This window comes from Ursus maritimus, unplaced genomic scaffold, assembly GCF_017311325.1.
Source record: "Ursus maritimus isolate PB19 unplaced genomic scaffold, ASM1731132v1 scaffold_21, whole genome shotgun sequence".
Taxonomy (NCBI): Eukaryota; Metazoa; Chordata; class Mammalia; order Carnivora; family Ursidae; genus Ursus; species Ursus maritimus.
The window spans coordinates 34,820,276-34,847,156 of record NW_024424564.1 but is presented as its reverse complement, the minus strand read 5'-3'; the positions used below and the strand labels follow the sequence as shown (position 1 = coordinate 34,847,156).

The following is a 26,881-nucleotide window of genomic DNA, read 5'->3' as shown; positions in this document are numbered from 1 at the left end:
TGCCTTTGAAAGCTTCCCTCTATCATTATGAGTATAACGGCTATACACTGCTTATCCATGAACAAATGAGGAGCTGATTATGAAATGATTAGAAGCAAAACATTAAGGAGTAGACTGAAATGAGAACTAAAACTCAACAATCCATACAAATCACCTAAGAAATGTTATCAGGTGTCTTATAATTTGTGCTATCTTAAAAGTATTTATTACAATGACAAAACTAGAGGTTAATTACATTTTTATTATTGAATTATATTGTAAAGTCTACATCTACAATTTAATCAGGAAGAAATGCTTTGCATTTACATCAAGGACACATTTATTCTAGTGGAATAAAACAGACACAGACAAAAGACCAAGTACACATTAAAAGAAAAAAAAAGACTACATGTTTTAACTGGTCCTTTTTTTACAATTTTGGACCATACCTTTCTATTAGAAAATTGATCTTACATACATATAAGTTCAATTTATCTTCCCATATTTTTAAACATTAAATGTAGCTTCTTACAATTTCTAATAAAAAAGACAAGACTGAAAACTATATGGGAAGCAAAGTTTAGAAACAATGAAAAAGTAGACTGCTATTACCGTACTGCAGAAAAGAGTAAAACGTGCCCCCTCTGTGGCTCATCTCAAAGAAACACTTTTACTCGGGCAAGCATTTCTGATCTAGGAGTAAGTTTCCCACTCCCCCATGGGACGAGACCTACAAAAGTTTCTGATCAATTGCAAAGTAAGTGAAAAATGTCTACAAAGTATTTCAAAGCTAAACATCAGAAGATAGCTAATGAAATCAAAACTGCATGTTGGTCTAAATATACATATTAAGTTTTTGCTTTTTAAAAAGTATCTTTTTATTTCAGATGATATTTAAAATAACATATTTTTAGTGTGCTTTATGGTCAATGACTGTAAAGCTGAAATTCAAATGTATAAGTTTAAATTTTTGTTTTACTTGATTCTACTAAAATTTCAATTACCTACTACTTTACTTAACCAAGTTATACATGAGGTAAGTTTTAGCTAAAAAATAAAATAAATCAACCACAAAGATAAGTTAACCATTTCAAGAGTATACAAAAATCATAATGCCCACTTCATATTCAGAGTTTATAAATTTATGTAATCACTACTTGGTATCTAAGAAAAGTTTATGTAATTTTAAAGTAAACACTTTTTGTACTTTTAAATCAAATTCTGTTGGAAAATATAGGGCCAAAAAAAACAAAAAAAAACCTGGCAAATTTTGGTAACAGAAGACAATGAAAAAATGAATCCAAATGGAACCTCAGACCAGTGTTTAAAGTTTCTAACTTCTAAAACAGACACATACTCATCTAAAAAATATTTTGGTAGCAAATTGGATTGACAGAATAAATGTTTTGTTGTAAATAAAAAGTACACGTTTCCGATTACAGCCTTATAGCTAGCTAAACAGTTTCTAAAAACATGTACAGCCAGCTAACGATTTTCTAAAACATGTATATGTCGCACTAAAGATTCCTGCTAAAATATCAACAGCATTTAAATGGGTCTTACTGAAGTAGGACATTCATGATACTAGAAATCTTTTAAAAAGTCAGTACAATAGGACTACAATAATATTACTAGTAATAAAAGTTACAGAAGAGATTATTGCTGTATGTTCCCCCATAAACACATCAAACCACCAGTGGCAGTTACAAAAAGTACAACCCAAGTTACTTTTTTCCTTACCAAATTTCATGTTTCACATATCTCTAAAGTTTTTATACAGCAGAGAATACTTCTTAAAATCTTTTCTGTAAGAATTCAAAGTATTTAAACATGTAGCTTCACATTATACTATCATGTTTTGCCCTTGTTTTCCAAATACACAAAAACAATATACATTTTTCTCAAAAGTGAAATAAGATGTCCACATTAAAAAAATAAAGCCTACAAAAAAGTTCCAGAGCTAAAAAAGATTATTCATATGGCACGAAGTGATCTCCTATTAGTCCAAAGCCCAAAACATTTACATGAAGTCCATTTATATATCCTGTTTGCTTTTCAATGGAATACTACATTTACTGAGGTGAAATCACATTATTTTTAGTTCTTGAGTCAACAAGTGTACACAAATGTTTTTTTATGCATTAGAAAAAATAGGAGACCAAATTGAGTGTGCCAAAGAGATTTCATTCAGATGGATTTTTCAGAGTCATTAGCAAGAAAATTAATGAACGGATTTCCTTGGTTGGTTTCCATAGCTTGATAGACCAAAAACAAAAAAATGGCCACAATAACAAACAGCAAAATTTTTATCCACATGGGAATAGAGCGTCCCTTTTTCGTCTTTTCTGACTTGACATCTGCCAAGGGAACATACTTAGGAATATATTTAGATGAAAAAGATTCCTCCATCCTGAAATCACTGAGTTCTAATGGCCGGCCTGCAGCCCCTTTGATTGGTCTGCGGCAACTAGCACTGTTGGGAGTGAAAACAGGGAAAAAAATTTTTAGATAAAAGTTACGATTTCAATATATAATATAAAATATAACATGTCATTACCACTCCTAATTTCAAACACATTCCTTGAGATAATAGTAGAAAATTGTCACCTGTAAATAGTAAGGTCAGTCAGCCTATTTAAAATCTCTACACATTTGTCATTTAAAATGTTGGATGCTCATTCTTTTAGAAAATAATATTCAGAACATTGATAAATATTCGCTAAACTTGCCTTCTTTTCAGGGCCAGTATATTTAGGAGACAGGAGGAAAAAATAAGGAAGTTTGGTGGTGACTCTTTCAGTCAGGAAACAATTCAGCTGTTACCTAAACAGTCTTTTCAATTAGAAAAGGGAGCCCTTCAGGAAAAACAAGTATTTCCTTCTCATTATGTTTTTGTTTAGAGAAAAATAAGAATTAGATAGTAGGCAAATTATTTATTTATAACATTTCAACTTACCAAAGTTAACTCTGAATCTGACTCAACTTTCAAGAATATGAACTAGTGACTTAGAAGAATTAAACTACTCTCAAAAGAACAGTTTAATTCTGAGAACACATTAAAATTCTTATTATATGCTAAGTACACTTCAATTAAAAATAAAAAATTAAAATTCCTGTATATGCCTATTAAATAATCATGTTGTACATCCTAAATAGATACAATTTTCATGTGTCAATTACACCTTAATAAAAGTGGGAATAAATAAGTAAATAAATAAAAAGCCCTAGTAGAATACACTAATTCTCATTTTAATGTATCTGAATACCTAATTCCTGTTGGTGTAGATGCTTCAAAGGGAAACATTTCCTTAAGAATATCCCTTTCTATTCTTCTTTCCTCTGTTTTTTCTCCCACCTAATAAGAAACAAACAACCACAAGTTAACATTTAGTATAAATGTGCAATTAAAACATAATTTTAAAAAGAATCTGCCCCAACTTTTACCACTGCCCTTTCTAAATTCATCATTACCAAAAAGTATCCATACACTTCCAAAGCTCTCTTCCAATTTCCTCAATGTGGAGATACGTTAATGTGGTAATGGGGGCAAGGGGATTGCCACACATTCAAGCAAATTTAAGAAACCCCTCCCAAAACTAAAATTCAGTACAGCTAATATGGCAGCATTAAGATCCCCCACTGGATTTTCCCATGCTTTTCATTAATATCAAGAATACACTGTTTCTTCTGTTAAGAATTTTGTAAATAAAATGATGAAATATGGAAGATATCAAATTAACATGGATCTTTAACAAATTTTAGTATATCTTTTAACTACAGAGTTAATTCAATCTTCCTAACTTAAAAAACCATAAAATGATTTTTTTAAACAACTCTGATTGTTTTGCTGTTTACCATTATGCCCAGATCAAAACAACCTTTGGTAAAAATTCGTTAAAATTATAATGCATCATGCAGTTAGTACTTTAAAGCTTAATTATACAGGAGGTAATCAAGTCAACCATCATACAAAGTCACATTAAAGTCCCATTATTTGACCTTTTGGTCAAAGACAGTATAGCCTCCCCAACAGCCCAGTAACACTTTCAACCCACATCAATAACAAAGAGAACATATTAGAAGCAGCACACAAATGAATACTCCCTTGAAAAGTGGAACTTAAGAGGCACACAGTAGCAAGCAGATAGTATTAGCATATCACATACTACATTAGTTACTTTCAACTGTCACTAATAAAAAAGTATGTCTTTAAAATAATACACATACACACACACACACACCCACACCCCACCCAGTTAAGAAAGCTCTGCTCCCTCCCACTGCAAAAAACAAATATAAAAAATTTCCTCTTTAAAAGATCAATGATAGCATCGATCTAAATTTTATGCATTTACTTCAGCTCTTGTCAATGGTTTCTTTGGTGTTCTTCTGGGTATGTCTGAGAATTCAGTGATTGGCAGAATAGGAGCTGCATGCTTGAAATTTCCAGTCACCCTATTGACAACCTGCCAAGATTCAAATTATTCAGACTCAGAATTATCCAAACATAACAAAGACATGTAAAAAGAAAAAAAGATACTCTATTTCTATAATATTTGAAAACTTTCCCTTAATAAAAATATAGGCAAAAGAACCTGGAAATGAACATATTCAGTGCTTCTCATGTGAAGCCTTAGCAACTCTTTAAATATTTTTGCAAAAAAGTTTCCTTAGAATACTGACAAGTAGGATTCTTGTACAAATTTATATACATAAATTGGTTATATTGAAAAATTCTAAAATTCAGAATTATATGGGGAAAATGAGTTTAAAATATAATGTTTAAAACGTAAGTTTGAGATCTGCCAAAATTTACCACCTCCCCAATTCTAGTTAAAGGGTAATTTACAAAGAATACCACTTGTATAGTTTATGAAACATATTTACTAAGGTTTCGTTGCTTGAAGCCATTATAGTTTCAGCTATGGGAGTACTCTCTGAAATTATTGCACCATCTATACGAAAATGTTCTGAAGTTTCCACCTGTTAGTTTGAAAACAAAACAAAAACAATAAATATAAAATAATCACTAAAACCCTACCAATCTGAAAACCCAATTCTAAGCAATAAGCCTTGCATCACCCTTTTCCTTGGAGTTCTTCTCGACCCTCTTGTGGATTCCCTAGTTAATGCCTGCAGAGGTCCGCCTTTTGAAGATCCACTGGTCCATTCAGGCTCAGTTATTCCAGCTTGAGAATAGCTCTATTCAAGCATCGACATATTAAAAAAGTCATATTCTAACATCAAACACCTTAATAATGGCCATTAGCTAGCACACCGAGAAGTCATGAAAAATCTCCAAATGCCAGCATTTGCAAACAATGCCATGCCTTCAAAGTATTTCTAAATGTACTGACTGAACCAGTATGCAGGCATCGGAAAACACTTAAACTATGGTAAAATATACAGGAGCTCACAAATTGTAATAAAAGCAGGAAGAAAAAAGCACATAATTTATCACCAGCTCCTTCTGTGACTTGCTGTTTGCTATTGGCTCTCGTATCACAACTGCATCTCTTTGGCTGTCTAAACAAAAAGCAGGCTGATCATGACTTATAAGAAAGTCATTTATTATAACAAGTCAGTTTCCTTTAAAAACAAAATTTTATGATTGTTAGCACAAATTAAATGTTATCCTTTTCAAGTAGTTAGGATTATTTAAATAGGTTCAGTTTAAATTATAATCTACACACAGCTATCTGAACTTAAAAGTTCCCAGGTGTCGACCTTTTCTTAGAAATAAACATTGAGCAACAAAAACCTGGTGGTCACCTCTCTCACAAACAGGTGAGCCTATAACGTCAATGCCAAAGCCAAGTGCTTACCCACTCCTCACTACAGAAGGATAGCAATAAGTGATGGGTCACTGGTATCTTCCAGTCCCAGATTCCTGTCTCCCTGAAAAGGCAACTGATTTTTCCTCATTTAAAAAATAATTTAGTAGGGGGCGCCTGGGTGGCACAGCGGTTAAGCGTCTGCCTTCGGCTCAGGGCGTGATCCCGGCGTTGTGGGATCGAGCCCCACATCAGGCTCCTCCGCTATGAGCCTGCTTCTTCCTCTCCCACTCCCCCTGCTTGTGTTCCCTCTCTCGCTGGCTATCTCTGTCAAATAAATAAATAAAATCTTTAAAAAAAAAAATAATTTAGTAGCTCTTACATAATAGTTTGAAAACCACTAGACTAGTACTTCTCAAACTGTAATATGCATTATCAATCACCTGGAGCTTTTGTTAAAATACAGATTCTGATTCAGCAGCTCTGGGGTAAGGCCTGAGATTCTCCATTCCAAGTAGCAAGTTATTACCAGAAAAGTTAACCAGAGAATATCCGCCAATGATTAGTATTATACTAGAGTGTGCGTATATTGTCACTTCTGCTTTCAAGCTAATATTTTATCTAAATAACTGATCTTTTTGTATTCAAGTGAGTGCCTATTAATTTTAATACATATTTATTTTACTCTTACCCTGGGACAAGAGTGCTTATCCAATAAGAGTGCTTATTTCACAGGAAACATTACTACCAGAACCCCACAAGGTACAAACATGGTTTCATATCTAATTTTGTATTTACCTATATCTGGGATTAACACTATAAGAGTTTCTCTTCAACTCACAATTGGAAACTCTGGGTTCCTTTTCCTGCTATCTATTAAGAAATATTTGCTGAATGCAAATTTAAGGTTAGTCAAAAGACAAATCTGTTAAGTTACATACAAATATGACAAATGTTCATTAATAATTAAATTCCTGATTATTTGACTAGAAAGGAGCAATAGTTTTAATCTGAGGTTCTCAATCCTGGCAGCACAACAGCAACTGGGGAGCTTCTGAGAAATATCAAATGCCTGCAACCCTACCTTAGTCCAATTAAGTCAGAATCTCTTCTAGAAGGGCCTTGGGCATAGTTAATTTTTACAATTCCTGAGGGGATTCTGAAGTGCAGCCAGGGTTGAGAACACCTGGTTTAAGATATTGTAACTGAATTGTGATGCATCTCAAAGTCAAGTATTTTCTTAAAACTACTTTCAATTCTGCTTCCTCTTTCATTGTTAATTGCTCAGTGCCAGTAAAATTAATTAGAAGCAGTATTTTTTTTTTAAAGATTTTATTTATTTATTCGACAGAGATAGAGACAGCCAGCGAGAGAGTGAACACAAGCAAGGGGAGTGGGAGAGGAAGAAGCAGGCTCATAGCAGAAGAGCCTGATGTGGGGCTCGATCCCAGATCGCTGGGATCACGCCCTGAGCCGAAGGCAGACGCTTAACCGCTGTGCCACCCAGGCGCCCCTAGAAGCAGTATTTTAAAAATATTCTGGTTTGACAGTCTATCTGGTATTTTTAGTGTATACTAAGTATTTTAAAACATTTCAAAGAATTAAAAACTACATTTCTTTTTTTAAAAAGATTTTACTTATTTATTTGAGAGAGAGAGAGAGTGCGCAAGGGGGGGGGCAGAAGGAGAGGGAGAAGCAGACTCCCTGCTGAGGAAGACCCTGGGATCATGACTTGAGCTGAAGACACAGGCCCAACCGAGCCACCCAGGCATTCCTAAAAACTACATTTCTTTCTTTTCTTCCTTCCTTCCTTCCTCCTTTTCTTTCTTTTTTTTTAAAGATGTTATTTATTTGAGAGAGAGAACACGAGCAAGAGAGAGCACAAGCAGGGGGAGCAGCAGAGGGACAGGGGGAATCAGGCTCCCCACTGAGCACGGAGCCCAATGAGGGGCGTGATCCCAGGACCCTGGGATCAGGACCTGAGTTGAAGGCAGACACTTAACCGGCTGAGCCACCCAGACACCCCTATATTTCTTGAAAGGGCGAATAAAACTGATATAATATAAAGACCAGATATTTTATCTCTGTCCATGAAGGTGGGGGTAGGGGAAATATTGCTCTTCCTTAAAACTGGTTATCTACCAAATTCCAGGATTTTCCATTTGTTGTATTTTGAACTGAAATAATCATCAAAAATTTACCAACGTCTACTGAAACTATTATGGTTAATAAAAAAATATTGTTTACATTTCTGTTAGTCATGTTCGACATTAAAGTCAAGTTCCATTTAAAGAATCTTTTATTTTCTTCTGTGGAAGGAAACACAAAAAAACACACTGGGTGCCTGTGGGAATAGCTGGGAAGGGGCAGGAAAGAAACTTTTCACTATAAATCATTTATACTTCCTTTTGTCCAGGTTTATTGAATTCTCTGATTAAGAACTGTCAACTAGTTTTATTAGTTCTTTCACTATTATTATCTAATTCAGAAATAATCATCTTCACAGAAAACTGACAACTCTTCACACACCAGAAAAGATATTTTGAAGATTTTTTTCTACCATAGTCCACTATAAACAAGTGAAAATTATTGACTGAAAAGAAAGAAATTCATTGCTACGTAAAATTAGTAATTAATGTGATTGCTATCTACTGTGTCCAAAATGCTAATCACAGCGCCATCTATTTTCAGCAAGATGTTCTGCAGCAACTCCTTAACTTATTAGGAAGCCAACAGAAGAAACAACCTTCTCGCATTGCCTTTCAATAAGCTATCAGGCAAAAAAAGACAGCAGGCAGTTGAGGCATAAGAGAATGCAGGAGCTGCCCTATTAAAGAAGGCTATAGAGCTGTCAGTAAAAATACAAGTTCTAAACAAAAAGTTTACACAAAACTAAGTTATAAAAAGAAACAGTATAATTAAAAGCCACTTTACTCTGAAGAACTACCAATTTAGTAATCTGGTTAACTCATATTAATTTTTTTTCCCCCAAAAAGTGTCCTATTCCTCCATTAGAGAAAGGTACTCTCATACATTGCTGGTGGTAATGCAAAATGCTTCAACTCTAATGAAGGGGATTGGATAACATCTAGCAAAATTACCCAGTAATTTCAGTTCTGGATTTCCCCCAAGATAAATTGGCTAAAATATGAAATGATACATGTAAAGGGCTGTTCATCAATTCATCTTTGCATTATCTAAACAGTATAACTGAAAATAATCTAACTATCCACCAAGAGGAAAGTAGCTGAATAAAACACAGTACATCCATAAAATGCAATGACATGAGGTGGTACAGAGCAATGAGGAAGATGGCTATACTGTATTCTGATATGGAGTGACCTCCGTGTTTAGATTACCAGAAAGGGAGAAATGTGCAAAGTTCACTGCCTTTTATGTAAGGAGGGGAGCAAAAATAAGTGTATAAATCTATGTATTTACTTACTGTTTTCAAAAAGAAAATATTAACCCAAATTTAATACAAACAGTTACCTATAAATGGAAGGAACAAAGATAAAAAACAGATTTCTGACTCCATCTTATTTTGCCTAAATAAAACTATATACATATTCTCAATAATTAAAAAAGTTATGAAAGGAAAAAAGTTCATTGAAGTGATTTTAAGCACAGAATTTTGATTTTATGCTCAAAAGACAAGAAAAACTGTAAAAAAACCCCAAACTGCCATGTAGCAACCTTACGATTAGGAGTACTGTATTATTTAGAAACATCTATATAGTGGTAACTATATAAGTCACATTAAGAACCAAGATATTCAGCATAAAAGAGATAAAGGTAGGACACCCAGAAGTTAGGTAGCTTGCATTCATAAATTTGATGAACTCATGATTTTCCCTTTCTAAAAAATAAGTACTCCTAGCTCTACTTAGTAAAAATGCCTAGAAGCAATGACAACCTAGCAGAAATGCATAACCCAGCACCCTGACTGTAGGTAGCCTCCAAATAATATTTTCAATGCAAAGGATTAGGGTTCTGGGAAAATGGCTGATGTGGTAAAAGGCAGGCAATATACACGAGCCTGGGACATCTTACTGTGGCAGAAAACAAGAAACTATTAAAGACAAACAGGTCAATAAAACGACACAGGAACCAACACAGAATGACACAGGAACCCAATGGCTAAAGATGGCACAATTTGAAAATGGAAGAAGAATGATGAGTGTAACTGATCATAAATGAAATATATAAAAACCATATTAGTTAAAAAAGATTTTATTGACCACCTTTCGAAGTCACTAGGCTTTAACTTGAAAGCGGGCTCTCCTGTGTGAATTTTATTTCAAGGTAACTGTGCAGGTCATGAGGGAAAAGTTCTTTATAAAAGAATTCCAGTTGTAACGGAATGAGAGAATGAGAAAAATCACTACCTTACGACCTCAAACAAAATAGCGGATCTAAGCAATAATCATAAATGGCGGTCATTCACATCACCATTAAATGAAAGGGTGATGCGGAACTTTAAAACGGATGGATCATGCTTTCAATATCTGAACCTATTACTAATTTAGCATCATTTGCCTCCTGAAATGATGCAATATGAAAGCCAGGACACCGTTTATGAAGTATTCGTGTCAAAGAAACTGAACCTGAATCTAACCAATCCTCTAGGTCTATGCTGTTCAATATGGTAACTACTAGCCACATGTGGCTATTTAAATTTAAGTAACATTAAAATTTTAGTTTCTCTACCACACAAGCCACATTCTAAGTATTCAATAGCCACATGTGGCTAATGGCTACCACAATGGACGGGAGATATAAAAAACATTTCCATCATCACAGAAAGGTCTACTACATAGTTCTACCACAGGTCTAACTCCAGTCTACAGAAAATACAGATTTAAATGACACTTGAAGAAGCAATCTGCCAAATCCAGAATGTGGGAAATTCTGGAGAGAACTGACCTGGTTTCTTCACCAAATTAATGGAGGGGAAACTTACAGTGCAGATAGCTACAGGCTTATGAGATAAAAACAAAAAAATACCAAACAGTATGTATAGCTTGCTTAGATCCTGATTTGAGTACTTTAATCATAAAAGAGGTATTTCTGAAACTGGAGAAATTTGAACAGATTAGACATGAAAGAATTATTAATTTTATTAGGTGTGATAGTAGCACTGTTGTTATATATGTTTATATGAAATGGCTCCTATCTTTTACAGATATAACTGAAATACTGACATTTTAATGCGTGAAATGATGTCAAAGATTCACTTTAATATATTCCCCAGCAAAAAGCAAAATAACAAAACCAAAAGGAATTTAAAAAGCTGGAGGGTATGGGTGAAGATGAAACAAAACTAGTAAAATGTTTAAACTTGTGAGGCTCTTGTGACTAAGGGTCACTAAACTCTTCCCTCTGATTTTCTTGATGTTTTAAATTTTGTATAAGGCCATCGTCATCTCCAAAATTTACCATTTATTTTGTCCCTCAGTTTGGATTCCCCAACTCAATTAATAACATCTTTAGTAGCATCCTTCATCCCGTCTTTAGCCTATCATCTGACCAGTCCAGTATTCTTGATGGCACTATACCATCCTGCTTTCATATTGTGGACTAAAATTCTCCATACTTGTCTATTTCATTGTCCTTCGCAGGATTTTCCTAGTTTCTCTTGCTCTATTATTTCCTTATTCTTCAGCATGACCCTGTAGCTCTTCCCTAGTAATACTAGATTAAAGGGCAATATCTTTATTCCAGTATTTGGTTCTGTATCAAACAAAATCTTTCACTGAGTGCTCTATACATTCTCCATAATCATCAAGTTTATTTCTTTCTTTTTTTTTTTTTTTATCAAGTTTATTTCTAACAAATAATTCTGAAATTCAACTTATTAAGTACATCAAACCAAGACAGACATGGCTTAAGAAATCAAGAACTTCCTCTCAGGATGTTAAAATGACAAAGAGAAGATGGAAAAGATAAATAACCAAAAAGACAAATCTTTCCAGCTAGACAAAATAAGGGTAAGGAAAATGACTCCAGGGGTAGCTATCTTGTAAAGGTCAGCCAATCAATGCTAGATTAGTCAATAATTTGTTCTCTGTGAATTAGTTCATTTATACCTGTGCTTATTAGTTCTCCCTTAGTTTCCTACATTTTCCTTTTGAAAAACTGTATCCTGCCTCACCCACAATGAAAAAGATAAATTTTCATCTCAGATAAGGAAATAAAAGTGTGGTCTTAGGAACAGACTAGCTTCAGAGTTGAGGGAAAAGCCACAGAAGACAAGCAAAAGTAAAAGCGAAGTTAGAAATCTAGACAAAGATTAAATATAAAATCCTCTCCTTCCTTTAAAAAAAAATATGCTTAGGCATTTATTTCAACCTTTTAAAATATTTCCCTTAAAAGGCAGTATGACTGTCTTTGAACCATGCTTAGCACAGAATCAAACACATATGAGACATTAAACACTTGCTTTTGCAGTAAGCACAGGCTACACTATTGACAAAAAACATGAAGTTTAGATTCCTAATGCCATTTAATGAACAATGGAATGAACACTTGATTGAGTATGCTGGAACTTAACCAAAGGCTAGGACACAAGCAAATTAGTGTTGTCGGATTACTTATACCTGAACACAGTGATCATAAAACTAAAGATACCTGATTGTGTTCAACTCTTCTTTGCTTGAGTGTTACTGGAGTCTTTGCTCTGCCCTTTAGTGGTTCTCTCTTCTCAAGCTTGAGCTCTATTTTAGAGTCTGGAAATAACATCGGAGAAACATTACTATCTGAAATATAGAATAAACTACAATGTCATCTTAACATTACCCTGGAACCTTGGTTTTAGGCACATTCTTATGTAAAACAAGTTTGCCTATTGGTTATTACCTCAATAGACCATGACTGTTCAACTGTAATTTCTGTCTTTTAAAAACTTTACTTTCCCATTCTTATTTTATTCCATTTTTATCTCCCCCACTCCTTAATCTGATCACTGCTTCTTCCCATTTATTCTTTCCTTTTTCTGGAACTAATAGCCTAAAACATAAAGTGAATTCAAATTGCCCATGGGGGCTTTTCACAAAAAACTACTTGGATGTGGGAAAAGGACATTAAAATTGTTAATATTCTTTTGTCCATACAGTGCATTACTACTATATAAACAAAGGTTAGTCATTAAAATTTGAAATATGGAAGAAAAAAAGCTATACGGAATTTTAAGATTGAAAACACCTGTATGGTATCAAGCCTCTAGTAACAAGTAAGTGCAGTGACGTTGATACTTTAGTGCAGTTTATAAGTCCTCACTTCTGTTTTGACAGGATTATAAAAAAAAACCTTGGTACAACTGAGGAGGTAAGGAAGAATCCTGTTCACAGAAAATAACACTCACAGGTCACTTGTCTTCCTCCTCTCCATAATAAAAATAGCATTTCTTTGAAGAGAAGCTAGTGCATACATATTAATTAGTGTATCACTATGATGCCAAACAACTCAAATATATCTTTTTATTGTCTTCAATATTCCATTCTCTTAGCCTTGACTTTTATCACCATTTGAAGAGCTAGCTTTTTTTTTTTTAAGTAATCTATACCCAACATGGGGCTTGAACTCATGACCCCAAGAGTCGCATGCTCTACTGACTGAGCCAGCCAGGTGCCCCTGAAGAGCCAGATTTTTAACGACTTGTAAAAGTTTTAGTTAACTTCCACATTTTTGTGGACATTTATCATAGTATAACAAAATGAATGTCTGTTGTGACTACTACAACTCGTACTACCAAAAATTCAAGTTAGATTACCTTCCTACCAGAGATAGAAATGGAGTCAATTCTTAAAAAGCTTAGTTTTTCATGAAATTGATGCACTGGTGCTAAAAAGTAGTCCGGACAGTTAGGTTTTGCTAATTATCTAGTCTAGTACTAGTCAGTCCAGAGTCTACTTGCAATTTTCCCCAAACTGTGATTTTTACCATGTTAGTTCAAATAGCTCAATTTTACTTAGGATTAAGGTATCAACCCCACCCCCACCTCCTGAAATGTCTATTAATGAATCTATTGATATATTTATGCTTCAGACAATCCTTAGCATTATAAATAAACCTTATGTTTTATTAACTCAAAATCTAAGAATAAGAAATTACAGAGTAAGGAACCCAGTAGTAATTGAGCAGAAATTGACTAAACAAATAAGGTATCTGGTTATAGATTAATTCCTCTCAAATTTAAATTCCAACAGCTAATAAAAACATAGTCTTTAACAGAAGAAAAACTTCACAGCGATAATTAGAATATTTTCAAGTATACCACTGGAATCTAAGCGAGTTTCAATAAAGAAATGGAAAAGGGATGTTTATGCACAAATACCTAACTTGTTGCAACTCCAAGAATAAAACACACATAAAACATGTTTCTGGAGACCACACAAAACTGTTCAAATTACAACTTTATTGAATTTGCAGAAGCATTCTACAGTAATACATTAAAAAAGTCACATAGCACTTAGTAGGTACATGTATACATGTACATTCCAGAAGACAAATAACAAATAAAATTACTCCCAGGAAGCTGCAAAGATGAACATGTATAGTAAGAATATAATAATGTCCAGGAGGACCAAAGGGACTGTATTTTGCTGATACTTAATACTACTATTTTCCATAATAGGAGTATTACTACAATAGACTCATCTTACAATCTACAAATAGACTCATCTTACAATCATAGAAATGAAAACACAGAATAATATACTGCTTTATACAAAGGAATATAGTATGATTTATGAATTTTTTAAAAACTAGTAACTTAAATTTGCTTTTAGAATTTAGATTAAACCTAATCATCCATAAACCAAAGCATAACTTGAAAGTATTAAAAAAAAAAGCCCCACTTTTCCAGTGTCTAGTACATCTGACAAACTACAGTGATAGTGAGAATGCACTATTCCAGAATTATATGGTTTAGAGCAGATTTTGTAACGTGTGGTCCATGAACTGTTTGCTACCAGTCCTTGAAGAAATGAGACACTTGCACCAGAATGTAAATTGGCACACTGTTTTATCAATAAAATTTTGCCACAAAAATAAACCCTGTCATTGATCTAAAAGTGTCTCTAGATCCAAATTCTGGTGCATACTTATCCTGTCTGTGGATCAGTAACTGTCTGTAGGCTGGCACTTTGAATTGCATTGATCTAGAATATTATGAAGGAATACAGAAGTAAAAAACAAAAGTGAGAATAAAAGAAAAAAATGTAGACAAGTTCTAGAAAGTGAGAAGATATTTAGTAATATTTCAATCAGTGAAGACTCCACTTATATTCTAGTTAATAACATTTTCTTAGTTTCAGAGAATTGTAAAATCTTAATAGGAGAGAGTGAACTGTATGAGGCAAAAATGTGACCTAGAAATCTTTAAATTGTTTCTATCAGGCCTTTTCTATCTGTGCAACTTAAAAAATAAAAAAAGGCAGTTCTATGTAGTCAATTACTTTTATACTGTAATTTGATGGGTAGAAGCTTGACTGTGAAAATAGCCCAATCTGGAGACTAAAAAGATCTTCAAAGAAAATTCTGGCATAAAAGCACTTGAAATTCTTAGGGAAGCTGCTAAGCTCCCCATATCGAAGATCAAACAGGTGTCTTTATTCTTAACTTTATTAGCGTTTATTTCCACGCTTTTTAGTTACTTTGCACACTTCTCCTCCAAATAATGTTCCACCTTTAAAGGGAGTAACCACCAGCTTATTCTTAGAAGCTGGATTAATTTTATAATCCTTCAGCCAGAGATAGCGGCGACCTAAAGTGGAAGATCCCATGCTATGGGCAGCCATCTTTACTTCATCAAATGCAGCTTCACAAAGAAATGAGGCTGCATCATATGTTTTGCTCAGAATCCCAAGTGCCTGGTGCATATGACTAGGGTCTGAGCTAAGAATTTGTGCAGCCTGACTAATGTCTGCCTGCAGAGCTTTAACTACAAAGGCAGTATGGGTTGCAATCTGCAATGCTGATGCTGCAGCTTCATACGTTCTACAAAGTACTAAGTCTAACTGTTTATCACAGGACTCCGTGGAAGCTGCCTGAATACCTACTGGTGGAGTGGCTTCAGAAATAAACTCCAGTATTTCATCATCTACTTTTGGAACTGATAATATCTGTGTTGCCTCTCTGGAGGAAATTGGATACTTGCATGCCAGTGAAGGCAGCTGCCTGTCAATTTGCTGCCACTCCTCTTCAATTACTTTTAAAATAGTTTCATGGAAGGGAAAAGATAGTTCTGAGGCATCTGTTTTCTCATGTTGTGATTGCTTAGACATTTCTATGCCTAAGGTAGTGAGTGAGTGAGAGACAACAGTTTTGGCAAAAGATGATGTCAGTTCAGATCCAGGTGTATTTTGTAATGTCACAAAGGAACCTGAATCCTTTTCCTCTACTGACTTTTCACTGAGCCTAGGGAATTTTCGTGGAGGAGACAGGGATTCAGTGTCTTGATAATCAGATCGATCAATTCTCTTCCATCTGTTTTCTACATCCAGTGGGGGTGTAGAGTTTGAAGTCCCAGGCAAACTACCTACTCCACCCTGGACCAACAAAGAATTGACATAATCTCTGATCGCCTGAGCAAGTGGTGGAGAAATTACTTGTGATCTCTCAGACTCTTCTAGTGCTTTCCTTTCACTGGAGAGAACTGACTGATCTGAAACACGGGACCTCTCAGTACACAATGGTTGAATTCCACTTTTCTCTCCACGGTAAATATTTTCTACTATATCTTTATAGCAAGTAGTGGTGGTTTCTTTAATCAGTGAAGGAGAAGCTGCAGCAGAGACCAACATGGCAGCGAGTTCATGCTGAGAAGATGCCGAAGAACTTTTCTCTAAACATCTATCATGGCTAGACTTGGAGGAAGTAAACAAATTCCCTCCAGAGGCTAACTTCTGCAACTGTTCCCTGCCAGGCAAGGTTGTGGCAATTAGAGGTTCCCTAGGTGGGTCTCCCTTAGAAGTATGAACTTTCTTAGCTGCCTGTAGTTCAGTCCTGCCCAAAGGAGGACGGGTGGAGATTTCAGGAAAAGAAATACCCTGAAAAAATCCACCAGAGGGAGTAGTTGGAAGTTCAGAAAAAGGAACAAAATCCCTAGTGGACTTCACTTTCTTGTGTTCTTTCTTCTTTCCTGTAGAGGCAAAAGAGGCAGGAAGTTTAAGCATTACTTGTGTTTAAGCTGATTTTATTCTTTGCCTCCTTGCTAACATAGTGCTGTTGAAGGAAAACACTACATTTTGTATTCTGAACAACCAATTCGACACACTGTGCCCTGGCAGGCAATGCTTATGAAGATATAAGCAATTTGGGTCAAATTAAATAATCATGAAACTGACAAACAAGTCTTAGAAATTAAAACTTTATAAACATCAAGTTGTTCTTAGTACAGAAAGGTCCTTAATTTCATGTACTAGTTTCAAAATATACTTAAATATTATGGTCAAATTTTCTTAAAATAGTCTACTAAAAATATGTCAAAATATTTGCTTCATAGCTGCCTTGAAATCACATTACCTAGCAAAAACTATAAATTTAAATATCAATACAGAACAGAGAACATATGCCATATTATAAATACTACCACTATATATTAATTATAATAGTAAACTGGACACATGTAATTTATCAGTAGAATGAGGTCTCAAAAGGATAAAAGAATAAAGAAAAGCAAGTGATAAGATTTGGCATGGTATTTATATAGATTTTTTTAAAGTTCAAAATAATATTATGTTTTAGATGCATATGAAAAAGTATTTAGGGGCGCCTGGGTGGCTCAGCTGATTAAGTGTCCGACTCTTGATCTCAGCTCAGGTGTTGATCTCAGGGTTGTGAATTCAAGCCCACAATGGGCTCCCAAAAAAAGTATTTAAAAATGGACTGGAAAGATTAGCAATAAATTAATGATAGTGGTTGCTTCTGTGTTAATAATACTTGGAAAGGGTAAGTGGGGGAACTTCATCTTTATTTTTAATACTTTATTCTTTTAGAAAAATGAAATTTGAAGCAAAAAAGATAAAGGTACCTGGCAATTTTAAGTAACAAAAAAAATCAGACATTTGTACATTTCCGTTTCTTAGAATTCTCAACAAAAGTTATTTAAATCAAATTACTTTGAGGATTACTGATGTTATGAACAAAAATTACAAATAACTTGGTAATATTTAAAATTTTATCTTCTTCATGGTTACTGTATCTTATGAGTCTGAAAAAAATTACATATTATTTGACAAACATCATTTAAAATTTTACCTTCTTCGTTGTCACTGTATCTGTCAGAGTCATTACTTCCATTCTGTCTTGTATTTTCTGCTGATGAAGAAATTGTTGGCAGAGGAGTAGATGATCTTGACTCTGTGCCCTGTTCCCTCAATTTCAACAGTTTTTTCTCATATAGCTTCCTGGTCGTTCCTGTATTAAGGCAGAACTTGCTTTAGCATCTGTAATGTCTTATTTAAGATCCTGCTCACTGTCTTTAGCAACATTAAAATGTTACACTCACTTTCTTTTTCTACAGTTAAGTGCTTTAAAAACTATATAAAGGATTCTTTTCTAAAATAGGTGTTTTGCGGAGATTTTAATACATGATTACAACGTTTCTTTTAGTAACATGGAATACATAGTATACTGATATAAATCTTATCACAGATCACCTACTAAAGAGCTGTGTGTATGACCAAGTATTTGTGACTGAAAAGTCTTCGAGTTTTTTTTTCCTAGTACAATGTAACAGTATTTGCCTTGTAGAAAAAAATCATTTTTATAAACAGACTGTATTCCTCTGAATACTATGATTAAAACCCCACGACTCTCAGAGATTAATATGCCTAAAAAGAGCTGCTCAGTTATGGAAAAAGAAAAGTCATAAATAATTTTTTAGTTGAATACATTTTCATATAACATTGTATAAATTTGGGGGGGCACCTGGGTGGCTCAGTGGGTTGGGTTTCTGCCTTTGGCTTGGGTCATGATCCTGGGGCCCTGGAATTGAGCCCTGCATTGGGCTCCCTGCTCAGTGGAGAGCCTGCTTCTCCCTCTCCTTCTGCCCTCCCTCCACCCCCGCTCGTGCTCTCTCTCTCAAATAAATACATAAAATCTTAAAAAAGAAAATTCTGTATAAATTTAAGGTGTTAAATCACATTCAGATAAAACTACTCTGTGATTAAAATGACCTTTTATGGAAAATGTGCGCCACAAATAGAAATTATATACCAATTAGATAGCAAAGTAAAATGGATTATAAACACATTTTTAACACATTTCAGCATGAATGACAATTTCAAGCCAAAAATAGCTTTTATTTTCTATTTTACACTAGCTGTATGTCTCCCTGGTTTCTATAAGATGAATAAAATAATAAATATACCTTTTTCAGAAACAACACATCTCAAAATGTTATATAAGTAGTCGTAAGATGAACAGCTAGTAAGGGGGAAGTAGAAGATGTTGGTCAAAGGGTACAAAATTTCTGCAAGATGAGTAAGTTCTGGAAATCTAACATATAGAATGGCCTATACTTAACAATACACTTGAAATCTACAAAAGTAGACTAAGTGCTCTCTCATCATACATTCATACACAAATAAAACTGTGAGGTGATGGATATATTAACTGGCTTGATCACAGTGATCACTTCACAATATATAATATGAAGACATCAAGTTATACACACTAAATATATATCACTTGTCAATTATACCTCAAAAAAGCTGGGAAAAAATGAACAGCTGGTATGACAACATGTAACTTAATATTATATTGATATATAATACATATTTTTGCAGCATCTCCCTTTTGGAATTTTAAATGAAAAATTAAAAAGGGTATAAAATGTCTGTTGATAATTATATTCATGGGCTTATTACCGGCTATTTGGAAGTAGTGTGCTAAACAAAAGGTAACATTCTAAGTTTTTGTTTGCAACTTCACCTATAGGAAAAAAAAAAACAAATCCTCAAATCTCCAATGTTCAATTTTTAAAAAAATTTATTTTATTTAAATTCAATCAATTAACATATAGAGTAGTACTAGTTTCAGAGGGAGAGTTACAGAGATTCATCAGTTGTATATAACACCCAGTGCTCATTAAATCACGTGCCCCCCCTTAATGCCCCAACCCAGTTACACCATCTCCCCATCCTCCAGCAACCCTGTTTGCTTCCTATGGTTGAGTCTTTTATGGTTTGTCCAGTGTTCAAAATTTTACCAAAACAGACATTTCTCATCTTGAGGTTACTCTCAAGACCCTAAAAATTAAGGCCAAAATCAATGACAGGAACCAAATGATGGAAATCCAGTGTATTTAGTTCCAAGTTTTCTTCTTTTAGTTTGTTCTTTAAGGGATCATTCTTGAATTCCAATCAAAACAAGACTTTAAAAACGGTACTTTTAATGATAACTGAAAATGGGTACTATGCTAGAAATTGATTATCTTGAGTTATATTAGTAAGTCTGTCACCAATTTACTGACTTGGATGAATCTGGCCAACTGTGTCACCTCAGATTTTCCTCAATTGTCATGTAAGATCGCTGTCTCACCAGGTAATTGTGACATGAACACTAGAAGAAACAATTTTAACAACAGAAATAATCTTGGAGATTATCTAAGTTCATTTCTCTCATTTTATTTTCCTCATTTGTAGTTAAGGAAACTGTGTCCTGGTCATATAAATAATTAATGACACACTTTTCCTTAGAATCCAAACTCTAACTGCTAGACAAGACAAGAAAATAATGTGGGGCACTCACAGAAAAGGAAATTTTACCAACTTACCCACAATAGGACCAGGATTCACTCCATATTTCACAAGCTGATCCAGAAGATCTTCATTAGTGAGCTCTGTTACATCCAGATCATCTTTATCTTCTAGTCTGGGTTTATCAGTTTTCTTTGTGGCTTTCTGTAAACAAAGTCCAGTTTTTATTTCCATGAGTTAAAAAATGTTCACCTACTATATAAGACTGTATACAATAAACATGCAAAGTCACCCTCCGTCGATTTACAGCTTTATTAGGCCATAGCAATTTAGTTAAATTAAATGCAACTCATTATTTGAAAATATATAACTCATATTTTAAAGATATCACTATTAAAATTGTCAGTTTTGGCTAACCTATCCAAAGAGGAGGTGATAGCATAAAAAATTCAAGAGTAACCAGACTGGTATTAAACATTTTCACCCAGATAATCAGAAATACAATTTACTACTAACCTCTTTTAAAAATCCTTATAAGTTTAAATTATTCTATGAAAGTTTAAGACTTTACCATAAAGATATTTCTTAGGTATATTAAAAAATGATTTCCTTTAAACAAGCGTATCAGATTTAAGAAGCCCAAATGAATACTGAAATACAGTGACTTTAGTGGCCAGTTTTTGACCCATGAAGGAAGTCAAACTTCATGGCTATCACCTTTGTGACATAGCTTTGTCACCAAACTTAGTTCTATGTGGCCGCTTTACTTAGAAAAGGTGAAAGAACATGGAATAAGCTTTGAGAGAAATTCCAAAGGAATTTTTAAAATTAACTTAAGCAATGGCAGTATTTACTGAAAAAACAATCTGAACTATATAAACTTCCAAGGCTAAACAAGAGAAGAAAGCAGAAGTATGGGTGCCTTCTAGGGTTGTGGCAGAGTGCCTTACAAAATGCCTCAGTAACCCCAGAAAGCATCACAGAACTGAACAAAAAAAATGGCTGTTTAAATAATGGCCACAAACATCAAAATCAATTTAGGCCCGACTGCTATTTAAAGCAAACGAGTCCTAAGTATTCAGAAATATTTTATGTGAAATGGTGAAAACCATAGTTGAATGGACTGCTTACTTTCAATGACTCTGATGGGGGGGGGAAGAAAAATCAGACATGATTTGGCCATGTATTAGAATTTCTTATTTTTTAGCCAAATAAAATTTTGAAATATTTTATATAAAGACTGAGAAATTATTTTTTAAAGATAACTGCTAATAAGAACAATGACATCAATTCAAGAGAAATCTTTAATATAACTAAAAAATGGCCATAAAAGTTAGTGAGGGTACTTTCAGAAGGCTTTAATAAACATATTGCACTGACAAAGGATCAGGCTCAAATCTTTAAGCAACTTACACATTAATGTCAAAGTAGCTGCCAAGAGTCTAAGAGCTCTATATATCATAGACTTGAATTCTTTAAAGAAAAAGACTTTTAAAATCAAACGGACCAAATCCTGTGTTAATGACCTACTTGAATTTTCCAAAAATTGTGGGAAGGTTGGGAAGAAAAACTCCCTTGTATAACATAAATACTTTAAATAAAAGAAAATCAATCAAATACAGATTACTGGTAGATAATCCCTCCCACCTAAGAATTTTTATTATCAAGAAAACAACCAAGAATCTTAATTTCTTAGACAGCCCGAGGTTTTCAAGAAATCTCTTTCTTTGGCACTCACCACATTCCACCTATTTGTAAACATACTTTATCTTCTCCAGATGGTGAATTACTTGAGCAACAGTCCCTAAGTCTGGTTTGTTATTAAAACTTCAAAGCTTGGAAAAGTTAACCCCTATTTTAAAAAGTCTTACCCCAGTCTGAGTCCTAATCTTGGGCCTGAGAATCTGTATTTTAACGTGTATCTCAGGTGTTTTGGATGCAGCATTTAAGAGGGTAGCAGAAAGAAGAGGCACTGTCATATTCATATTGTATCCCAAGCATCTAAAATAAAAAAAAGACTGCCTGACACAAGAGTAGGTATCTGACAGATGTTTTGTTGAGTGAATGAATGAAAGTGCCATCTAGGGAGGGAGAAATGAGTCACTTACTTTTAAAAACCCATTTCTTATTAGGAAATAACAAAAGGCTTGGGGCGCTGGGTGGCTCAGTGGGTTAAGTGACTCTTGATTTCGGCTCAGGTCATGATCTCAAGGGTTGTGGGATTGAGACCAGCATCGGCTCCGCGCTCAGTGGGCTGTTGCTTCAGATTCTCTCCCTTTGCCCACCCCCACTCTCTCGCAAATAAATAAAAAATAATTATATTAAAAAAAAAGAAATAACAAAGGCTTATCAAATCAAAGCAGAACCCAACAGTCTTATATTTTCTTAAAACAGAATGAAAGATTACAGCTGCACAAAGAATTCTTAAGTATGAGGCCAATAAACTAGCGTAAGGTAAGTCAAATAAAGCAGGAATTCGTAACGAGCTACCTGATTTTTATCTTTAATTTGTAGGAGAAAAGTTTCAGAAATGTAATGCCATTTTTATGAAATAAAAATTTAACAGGAATACAAACTGGCAGACAGGCAATGTCTTCTACATAATTATCAAGCCAGCAGTTTCAATCAGGAAGAAGGAACCATTATTTGTACTGATTTCTGCATCCAGAGTTTTGTTCCTTTGAGTAAATCACATAATCTCAGTTTCATTCAGTCAGAATACCAGGTAGCCACTACGTGCCAGGCACCGTTCTCTAGTTTCTTCCCAACTACCAGATGATCTCTAAGGTCTTTTGCAACTTTAAAATCCAACAGTTCTTTGATAATATCACGTATGAGCTACTATCATTTATTATTTTTTAAAACTTTACGTAGGCTCCACAACATAGGGTTTAAACTCACGACCCTGAGATTTATAATAAGAGCTGTATGTTCTACTGACTGAGCCAGCCAAGCGCCCCCAGCTACTCTTATTTTTAAATTTCCTCCAAGATGATTATTATTATAACATACACTGAGGACTTAGTATATACCAAGTTGTATTCTGGATTACTTCCTACATGTATTAACCAACGGATTCCTAAAAATCCTATGAGACAGATACTAACATCCCCATTTTAGGAGAGGAAACTGAAGTCTGAAGTTGCACAGCTACTGCAACAATACAGTAACATTTGAACAGACTTTAAGCCTTTCACAAACTTACCTCATCCAATTCTGAAAGATATTATGGTAACATTGTATTGCTCTGGAGCTAAATAAACACAAAAATTTCAGAAAGCATATGTTGTAACAGGTATCAACTGCTGAGCACTAGACGCAGTAACAAATGCAACCTCTTATAATTCTCATTAAGTAGCTACTAGTAGTTACTAGATTATTCCTATTTTCCAGATGAAAACTGAGCATCTGATAGACAATGTTCATTTTTCAAGGTCATGTGAGTAAGCGGCAGACCTGGAATTTTAATCCCTACTGTATAACACTCTGATTCAAAAGTATCCACACTTAACACCTTACTGTAGAGTATGGCAGTCAATGTATGATTTAATTAACACCATCGCTAACATACTTTTTACCGTTCTGTTACATATCTTTAAATATTTCCTGTTAAAAATTCATGATCCACTGGATCAGACCATTCAAGAATGCTATGCTCCACTGGATTCCAAATAGCTATACCTGCACTTTGCACCTTGGAATGATAAGGCAGATTGCCAACTTTGTGATTGTTTATTTTTGTGTCAACAATATCGGTAATTTCAACACCTAAAAACACTGGTGTCATCAAGATGCATAAAATAAAAAGCTCAGAATCAAGAAAACTGAAAACCAAAACCGAATTTTGAATATGCAAATATTTTTGTCGGCTCACACCAAATGAATCTAAGAGACCGTGGCCGTGGCTAAATGTAAAGTTTCTCCTTTAATTAAAAACTCCTCATAAAGCCAAATCCACAGTAATGTTTGATTTGTTTTAAAATGCTAAAAATTTATCACATAGAAAAATCTGCCTTATCTACAACTCTCAAACATAATTTTACTTTCCGCTAGATTATATTCTTTAAGAAATGTGACTACATTATTTTACATACGGGGATTAACAATGGCCACAACATAAAATTTTGTACATGTAAGAGTAATGTGCCATGGAGAATAATTTTACCAATTATTATAAATGCCTTAAGACTCTTTTCCTGTAAATTCAAGATTATTTTTCCTGTGCTTGATAAAGTCTATCAGATTCCTAAGTTCAACTGTAAGTCACTTTTATTTTATGAGCTTTAAAACAGAAAATGATGCTATCACCCAACTACCACTATTAACTTTTTCAAGTTTTTGACACCACTGAGTCTGGCATTTGAGTTTTAAATACTCAAGGCAGGTAAGACTTGAATCTATGGCTATGAAATAGCTTTTCTTTATATGGATTAAAACACTAAATGAGATATAAAGGGCTTAACATAATACTGGACATTGTAGATTCTCTTAAAATATTAATTCCTTTCACCCAAAACTTATTTGCGTGGTGCTGACCAACTGTGATAACATGGGAAATTTGAGATGAAACGAGTGAGTAACAAATACGATCAATTAACATACAAAAAAAATCCAACAATTATGTAATTATGGTAGTGGGCAGGGTCTGCAGAAATCAATCTCCAGTAGTTAAGAGCACTTGGTAGGAATTAAAAAATGTTGGATAACTGAACTGAAATTTTTACACCTCCAAAAATACAGAGTATAGTGAAATACTTTAAAAAAACAATTGAAGTACAATTCACATACAATGTTATATTAATTGGGACATACTCTTTTAAAAAGTTTCTGAAGAAAAAACATCAAAATCAAGGTGGGGGTTTCTGTTGAAAACGAACCATAAAAATAATAACGAACAATCCTATTATAAACACAACCAACTACTTCCATGGCTCAAGAATAATACATTTACACAAAAGAAAATCCAGGGTTCTACAGAAGACTTTTTTTTTTAAGTGTGCTGATTTAAATGGATTTAAATGGATTAAAAGATTTCATTTCCACCAAAATCTTTACTAAAATCCTTTGCATATTTTTTTCATAGGGGTTGGGAAAGCAAATAACGAATATGCTTTATTTTCTCTTTAAGAAATCTCTTAAATTTCTCCTTATTATGGAGAAGTAAATTGGCTTTCCTCAAATCCACAAAGACATCAGAAGCAGTAAGATGCAGTTGGTCTTTCATTCAATGAACAAATATTTGACACTCTTATTTGCCAGGCACTGACTTAAGACATTAAGATATTCAATTTCTCTAAAGCTCAGGTTAAAGATTTTCAGTTAAATCTACATTACATCTTTCTTTCATTTCCACCTGGTAGTCCAGAACACATCAGACAGGTTTCTTAAAAACTAAACAACACAACTTTGAAAGACGGAGTACTTTTGAGTTATCAAAACTCAACAACTTTAAACTCCACAAAGTCTTAAAAAGCAACGTATATTACATCCAAACACTAGTTTTTACTACAGTCTGTCATGACTTGAAATCTGAGAAGTAGGCAGTTCACTCCAACAAAACAGTATACAAAAACCCACAGAAAACCCAAACTATTCTCAAACAGAATATGCATCTGGTAGAACCAATCTGAGATTTAACCGAGATTAGATATTCCAAATTGCAATCACTGATATGTCAGAAGGTCAAGAAATGAGCATCTCCTGGTTCCGAAATCTTTCCTTTTCTTATGCAAAATTTACCAAAAAGAAAAAAAAACACTAAAACAAAACCCCAAATATTTGAGCCTATAGGATATAACCAATTAAAGATGTCATTTTTAAGTACTCATTTTAATTCAGAACACTGCCCCGCCAAAAGATGGCTTGTTGCATGGAAAACTTAACACAAACAAGAAAAACATAAACGGTTCGAAAAGCCCTCCATATGCATAACCATAAAAAGGCGGGAATTTCTTTATTTCAAATTTTGGTTAGAAATTAGTATGTCACAAATTGCCCTCCAGGGAGCGCTCTGAGACTCGGTTACTAGTCATTTCAGTTAATAAAGCGGGAAAACGCTCGAATGTAACCTACAACAATTTCAGGCTGACCCCCCTTAGAGTGCTTTCGAATCCGGCACCGAAAACCCCACTCCCGACGGTCAAGGAACACCAAGCTATTCGCGCGCCACAGAAGAGCAAATGCCAACTTCACACCTTCCAGACACACAACCGCTAGTCCTGCGGCCCCAACTTCGCGACGCTCCCCTCCAGCGGCTTCCCATTCCAGAGTCTGCAAGCCCGCGGTGAGGGAGCCGAATCCTGCGTCCGCAGACCCACAGGCCAACCTGCTGGTCCTGCGCGGGGACAGCCCCGCCGCCAAGGAGGCCCGAGGGGGCGCCAAGGAGGGAGGGCTGCGAGCGCGCGCCGGGCGGGGGGGGGGGGG

At 34.5% G+C, this 26,881-nt stretch overlaps 1 protein-coding gene across 5 annotated transcripts in view; it reads right to left on the bottom strand.

Moving 5' to 3' along the window:
- Positions 1 to 221: 221 nt before the first annotated feature.
- The window catches only part of TMPO (thymopoietin), a 27,334-nt gene continuing 674 nt past the window's right edge, over positions 222 to 26,881 (bottom strand). Inside the window, exons 2-9 of one of the 5 annotated variants that reach the window (XM_040637350.1) lie at positions 20,536 to 20,662; positions 18,015 to 18,173; positions 12,384 to 12,481; positions 5,062 to 5,181; positions 4,867 to 4,962; positions 4,335 to 4,445; positions 3,246 to 3,334; positions 222 to 2,452 (exon numbers count right to left, since the gene is read on the bottom strand). In XM_040637350.1, coding sequence (XP_040493284.1) covers positions 2,167 to 2,452; positions 3,246 to 3,334; positions 4,335 to 4,445; positions 4,867 to 4,962; positions 5,062 to 5,181; positions 12,384 to 12,481; positions 18,015 to 18,173; positions 20,536 to 20,662 — 1,086 coding nt within the window. In that variant the 3' untranslated portion in view covers positions 222 to 2,166. Of the gene's footprint in view, positions 2,453 to 3,245; positions 3,335 to 4,334; positions 4,446 to 4,866; positions 4,963 to 5,061; positions 5,182 to 12,383; positions 12,482 to 14,149; positions 16,897 to 18,014; positions 18,174 to 20,535; positions 20,663 to 26,881 lie in introns of those variants that run through there. The other 4 variants (XM_040637351.1, XM_040637352.1, XM_040637353.1 and 1 more) reach the window with 4 other exon arrangements.